Source organism: Octopus bimaculoides, chromosome 10, assembly GCF_001194135.2.
Source record: "Octopus bimaculoides isolate UCB-OBI-ISO-001 chromosome 10, ASM119413v2, whole genome shotgun sequence".
Lineage (NCBI taxonomy): Eukaryota > Metazoa > Mollusca > Cephalopoda > Octopoda > Octopodidae > Octopus > Octopus bimaculoides.
In genome coordinates, this window is record NC_068990.1 from 63,813,211 (window position 1) to 63,820,811 (window position 7,601).

Consider the following 7,601-nt stretch of genomic DNA (forward strand, 5'->3'; position numbering starts at 1 on the left):
GGCACATAAAAGACACTATTTCGAGCGTGGCCGTTTTCGTGCGGGTGACACGTAAAAGCACCCACTACACTCTCTGAGTGGTTGGCGTTAGGAAGGGCATCCAGCTGTAGAAAATCTGCCAAATTAGATTGGAGCCTGGTGTTGCCATCCGGTTTCACCAGTCCTCAGTCAAATCGTCCAACCCATGCTAGCATGGAAAGCGGACGTTAAACGATGATGATGATGATTATGATGATGACACACACATAAATAGATACACACACACATAAATAGATACACACACACACACACACACACACACACACACACACACACATACACATACATATATACATACACACACACACACACTCTAAAATAAAATCTATGTACAAGGAGCAAGAATTATTCTGCAAGACAATTCACCCTCCTCTACTCCAACATGGATTTTAACCTCGTCATAATACTGCCCACCATATTCTGTTAATGTCCCATCTTATTCTCTGAAATGTCTTTTTTCTCTTATTTTTTTACCTCTAACACTTCTCTTTTGTTCAGGGTTCACTCTTTATTTATACTTTACCTTTTTTATCTGAAATCAATAAAACCTTCCAATTACTCTGATTCAAAGTCTCTCTTCCTCGTTCTTCTAATTCCACTGCTCTTCTCACTCCTTTAACTACTAACAGTTGTTCGACTGTCTCTCCTCCCACACTGATGTTATCTGTCATGCCTCTTCTTTCTCTTAGTTCATCATCACTGGCTTTAATACACACAACTCCTCTTATTCCCCAATCTCTTCCTTACACCCTTACTATTGGCACAGGGGCTGAATTATTTGCTAGTTTGAATTGTCTACATAAGATTGTATCCTCATATACTCTTTTTCTTGATGAGCACACTGAAACTTCAAATACACTTGTCCTTTTCTCCTTACTAAATCCAGCCATTACTATTTCTGCATTTGTCTGTCCTCTGAAACCATCTCCTATTTCAAAGTCAGATAATTGGTAAGAGTTCTGTTGGTTTTAAGCTGAATACTCTTAGCAGTACATGTGTTTTATTTCTAACTCATCTGAGACAGCTTAGAAAGGAACTCAAATCAACCATCTAGGTACAGCCCTTGCATAACCAAAGAACTAAAAAGTAGTCCCATACAAACTACCATAAGAGAACTTATGTATTCACTTAACCTGCAAGAAATTGCAACCCAATCTCCCTCAAATCACATTTTAATGACCTTAAATAAATTATTCATTATATCCAATGCAGTTTCAGTTATTGAAAAGGATAGGATGATCATAGTTGGAACATCTTTCAAAGCTGTTAACTCTTGAACCTAGAAATAGTTTAGTTGCTGATGTGCTGTATCAGTTCATTAAAAATTACTGTTTTCATTACCAACTGAAAGACATATACTCACCGTCACAACACAAGAAAGACAACTATTGGGAAAGCACAGGCTACTTTCAAGTATATGTGGCCTGAAATCTCTCTTGTCTGCCATATATAATATTACCAAGCCTGCATCCCAAAGAATAGACTTCCTCTTCAAACCAGAAAACGCTTTTAAGACTTATCAATTGCTGATCTTGTATTAAGCTCAAGTGTGATTTATATGAAAACAATTCTCATTTATTTCAGTCAACTCTGCTATTACACACAAACATTGTAGACTTCATTTAAAAGAAGGCCATTTGACTGGTTTTACTCTGCAGCATGCTTCTTTCCCTGGATTATTAACACAAAGTTTATTTACTCTGATCATGTGATAATTATAAATGGGAATACTATCATACAAACAATTTTGTTTGTTTCCTTTTTCCCCATGAAAAATATATCTGGCCATAGGGAAGTAAGTATTACCTGTTTGGAAACAAGTGAGAGTTGGTGACTGGAAGGGCATCCAGCTGTAGAAAAGCTGCCTCATTAATGTCCATCTGATCCATGCAAAAATGGAAAAGTGTACGATAAATGATGGTGATGAGCTTATTCTCTTTGACTCTTCCACAGAAACTTAATCATCTGCTCTTTAGAACCGACAGTCTGCATACTACCGCCATCCAAACCTACTCAATGAATCCAGTTCTCCTTTAATCATCTCTCATTCTCTTATCATTAATCTCAGCTATCTAAAGGAGCTTACAAAAGCCATGGGGATTAACCATCACTCCTTTGACTAATTAATTAAATTTTAAAAGAAAAATTTAAACAATAGCAGTTTGATCTCTTTGTAAGTTTCAAGATGGAAGTAGAGAAAATAAGGAATCGCCTAGAAAAATAAGATTTTTTCTTCTTATGGAGATTGATTTTATAATCTGTTTATTAATTTGTAGTGTTGTTGATGTTTTTAATTTTGATATGATGATGTGTTTATACAGCCGTAGTATGGAGATAGCTTTTGTTTATGTACAGTGTCTCCAATGTCTTTGAGAATGAGATGCTGTCAAAATCTTTTTAGTAATCAATCCATATTCTGTTTATGTTATTCTCTTTATCTTTTTCTACTGTATTAAATAACGACTCAGCTTGTCAGTATCATTCATTACATTCCTAGCCTCCCATCCCCACCTCACTTCCTCCCCACCCCACCCCATCACATTGTTTATGCTTCTCTGGCAGCATATTGTTATCTTGGTGGTGGTGTGTAGTTATCCTGTTGGAGAGATTTGATACTTGGTAAAGAAGGTATGAGACGTTTTGGCACAGCCTTTTTGCCACTCCCTATTTGGCATTGGTTGAATCGATACTGACTTATTAGACATCAGACGTTTTATGTTTCAATCCCTCCCTCCCTTCCTAATCTCCCTCTCCCACTCCCTCTCTCCCAAAGTGTGTAAGCATACTTCTCTTTGTGTCTGTTAGGAGAGTGGGGAAAGTGTTTATGCCAATTGTGTTCCATCACTAAAGTATCAACTGTTCAAAGACTGGACAATTTGTATTGCATTTTGTTTCTGTTTTTGGTTTCAGAAAAGATTTTTTCTAAATTTATACACTTTAATCAACAGGGTATCAAGAAGAATACTCTTCTCTCTGGAGAGGCTTTGAAAGAGATGCAGAAACTAGTAAAAGCAACGAGAGAAGATCGGCGAATGATGGTATTATAACAGTCTATTTCAAAATTACTTCTCCTAAACAATTCTGCTTATTCAAATGATTATATCATTTATTTTCTAATGTCATACTCATACATGCAGACATATATCAGTCTCATTTGCTAAGCTGTTAGGTTACAGGTATATAAACATGCCAAAACCAGTTGTCAATCAGTGGTGGTGGGACAAACACACACAGACTTGCATACACACACACACACACACACACACACACACTCACACACACACACACACACTCATGATGTTAATGGCAGTTCTTTGTGTCTGAAGAGTGACAAGGCAGCCCCTAAGTGGCTAGTGGAGGCACATGGCTTAGTGATTAGGGTGTATATATATATATGTATGTAAGATTGTGGATTTTGAGCAAAACATTTCATTCCACAATGCTCCAGTCCACTCAGCTGGCAAATGAATAATCCAGTGCTGTGTGCAGGTGAGGAATTTATATGCCATGGAAACCAGGAAGCTGGCCCTTATTAGTTGGCATGACTCAAGAAGGTTTTTTTTATACCCTAGTGACTATGTAAACCAGTCCTAGAATGACAAGCTCTGGCATACTAGGGCACTAGGGGGTAAATACGTTGGCTTCAAAGAGATAGGAGTCATGATGAAGAATCTCTCCTTCTTTGGTGTCTCTCATCTTCTATGGTTACTCTGGTTTTCTCAAAATTGCTTTGCAGTGGTCTGGATGCAATCTTATTTCTTTATTGCCCACAAGGGGCTAAACATGGAGGGGACAAACAAGGACAGACAAAGGGATTAAGTCGATTACATCGACCCCAGTGTGTAACTGGTATTTAATTTATTGACCCTGAAAGGATGAAAGGCAAAGTTGACCTCAGAATGTAATGGCAGATGAAATACTGCTAAGCTGTGACTTCCTCCTACATATGGACTGTAGACACGTATAAATAAAAGATGAAAAGTTAAATCAAATTTGGTAATATCTGAACTTCAAAGATTCAATTTGAAACAGTGAAGTATTGGTAAGCAAACCAGTCAGCACTACAAGTAAATAAATGAATATAAATGATTGCAAAAATAAAACAATATCTTCGAGGGACACAAAACTCCCAAACAAATAAAGGAGATATAGAAAAGACTGTGTGACATTCACAGCTTTCTCAAAGATATTTGTTTTAGATTTTGGTACAAGGCCAGTAGGTTTGGGTAAGGGATAAGCCAGTTACATCGATTCTCAGTGTTCAGCTGGTACTTATGTTATCAACCCAGAAAGGATGAAAGGCAAAATTAACTTTGGCAGTATATTGAACACAGAATGTAAAGATGGATGAAATACTGGTAAGTATTTCGCCCGGTGTACTAACAATTCTGCCAGCTCACCCACCACCTTAGATTTCTCTAAGATATTGGCAACGTAATTGAAATGGCTGCAACTAATAATTACCTCATTCTTTAATAGAAATTCTGTCTGACAATAAAAATACCATATCATTAATATTATGTTAATAAGCAAAATAATGACAGAGTGGAGATGATGAAGATTTTATGTAAAGTAGGCATGATATTTTGATCAAAGAAATTAATCAGAATTTTGAAAGATATTAGATTTATTAAGATTAATGCAATAAGTGATGGTTGAATCAATGTTAAATTATAAATATATGTCATTAATTATCTAACTTCTTTGTTATTGTGTATTTGTGTCACATCTTGGAGCTTATATACATGATAAACATTTTGATGTGCAGTTACTGTATATTTTAACTGTTCAACCATAGACATGTTATAAAGCGATCCTTAAATCAACCTGGTGATATAGGTACCTCTAGACTTACTTATTATGAGTTTATCAAAATGACTTAAAATCAAAGATTGTTGGTTCAGATTCTGTCAATATATCAATAATAACTAGAGCATATTGTTCTGTTTGTCTTCATCATTACATAAGCCAGTTATATAATGAGGGACAATATCTTTTATCGTTTACTTGTTTCACTCATTAGACTGTGACCATGCTGGGATACTGCCTTGAAGAATTTTAGTTGAATGAATCAACCCTGGGAGTTTTTTTTTGTTTGTAACTGCTAAGTTATGGAGATGTTGCCATTATCTTTGATAATGCTACATAGCTTTTGATTTTGCTTTGTTGAGTTCAAATGTATCTAATCACAAGAGAACTTTGTGAACAGAACTCTTCCAAAATTGAGCTATCAGACCCATTCTGCTATTTTATGTGATATTTTTTCACTGAAAACTACAGGCATCAACAAGGAAGTATAAAACCCTTACTTATATTCTAAAATAGCAGAGAAACCACCTTCAGATTACTCCCTACCATCTCATTATCCTTTAGCATTTAAACTTACCATATCCAGCCCAAATATACTACCTGTTTTATGTTCTAACCACACAGATTCAGCCTACCATGCCTACCTTTCAAAGCCATTATAAAATATACAATCATATCATCAAAGTTTCAAAACTATGAGATAATGCAAGATTAATTAAAAATAATTTGAATGAAAAAGCATCACATTTGGCAGTATAATCTGAATGCTAAAGGGTAAAGAATACACAGTGGATAGTGTAGTCCAAGATGTACAAGTAGATAAGATAGTCATGGTGGAATATCTTTGGCCAAAGTTAACTTAAAGGGGGGTTTAAACATCAACTACAATATTTGGAACATGTTGATATCGACCACAACAAATGCCAACACAAACATGCTTAACATTCTCCTAATTTTTAGAGGATAAAGTAAAAACAGTAGTGCATGTGTGTAAGAGAGACAGACAGACAGACTACGTAGCTTACATAATGGTTGGAAATATCTGGTGATGTGATTTCCAGTTTTATTATCATTGTACAAAAGACATAATTTTATTAATACAAAATCTTCTAGCTAGCACTTATTTATGATTTTTAGTACTGAAATCTATAATTTGATTATGCAATATAGTAACAGATTATTTTTAATACAGTTCTATATTTAAGAGATGATGAATTATGTACATTATTTACGTTATTTACATTTGACGGATATTTGTCCTTGTTTGTTGTTAACACGTTTTGGCTGACATGCCCTCCAGCCTTCATCAGGTGTCTTAGGGAAATTTCAAACCTGAGTTCTCATTTCTAAGGTATTTTTCGATATTATTATTATTATTGTTATTATTATTCAGGTCACTGCCTTGAATCGAACTCGAAATCTTGGAGTTAAGAGCGCAGGCTACTAACTCCAAGATTCCGAGTTCGATTGCAGGCAGTGACCTGAATAATAATAATAATGATAATAATAATAATAATAATAATAATAATAACAACAACAACAACATCGAAAAATAACTTAGAAATGAAAACCCAGGTTTGAAATTTCCCCAAGACACCTGATGAAGGCTGGAGGGTATGTCAGCCAAAAGGTTGTGTTAACAACAAACAAGATAAGGACAAATATCCATCAAATGTAAATAATGTAGATTATTTTTAATCTTTTAACCTCTAGTAACCTTATGCAGATGGGACAGAGGAGTAATTTGAAGAATGTTTGATAATTATTTCTAACAATTTGAGCAACTGAAATAAAGAATCCCTCTTCTTGGTCCATGATTTTTTCATGTTCCAAAATGCCATCTCAAATATTACATATTGGAAATATTGGGGTCAATTTCTGGCACCAGGCCAGCAAGTTCAGGGGAGGGTGTGAGTCGATTACACCGACCCCAGTCTTCAACTGATACTTATTTTATCGACCTCAAAAGGATGAAAGGTAAAGTCAGCCGCAGTAGAGTCTGAACTCAAAAGTGAAGACAGATGAAATACCACTAAACATTTTGCGGAGCATGCTAACACTTCTGACAGCTCACCACCTTATTCAATATAAACATTCGTTTCTATGATAGGCAAAAGGCCTGAAGTTATATATTGACCTTGAAAGGATGAAAGGTAAAGTCAACCTTATTGGAATTTGAACTCAAAACATAAGCATGGATGAAATGCCGCTAAGCATTTTGTCTGGCGTGCTAATGATTCTACCAGCTCACCAATATTGGAAATATTGAAAGCTGTTCTTCAGTTGTTTGGTTGTTTTAGAGTTGACAGGCCTGCAGAGGTATTACAATCATTACTCATAAATTCAGTTTATTATAGGCTTGACATATGCTAATTAATCACAAATCCTCAACAATTTTTTTCTATGATGTGTATCAGTGTACACTTGTTGAAAAAAAGAAAAACAAAATAACATGAAGAAACTTAAAATCTTAAAAGTCCATCAATCAAAATCTGAAGACTTATAGGCATTAGCAGAGTGGTTAAGAAGTTTGTTTCCCAAACATCTGGTTTTAGGTTCAGTCTCACTGTGTGACACCTTGGGCAAATGTCTGCTACTATAGCCATGGGCTGACCTAGTGAGAGTAAATTTGGTAGATAATAGAAAATGAAAGAAGCCAATTGTATACGTGTGTGTATGTATATATATATATATACACACGCATATATACACATATATACACACATGCACACATACATACATACATACATACA

At 35.3% G+C, this 7,601-nt stretch overlaps 1 protein-coding gene across 1 annotated transcript in view; it reads left to right on the plus strand.

Annotated features, from left to right (window-relative positions):
* LOC106877714 (dynein axonemal heavy chain 5) overlaps positions 1-7,601 on the plus strand; it is a 444,169-nt gene that overhangs the window by 23,220 nt on the left and 413,348 nt on the right. Inside the window, exon 3 of the mRNA XM_052971252.1 lies at positions 2,988-3,077. Within this exon, the coding sequence (XP_052827212.1) occupies positions 2,988-3,077 (90 nt within the window). The remainder of the gene's footprint in view (positions 1-2,987; positions 3,078-7,601) is intronic.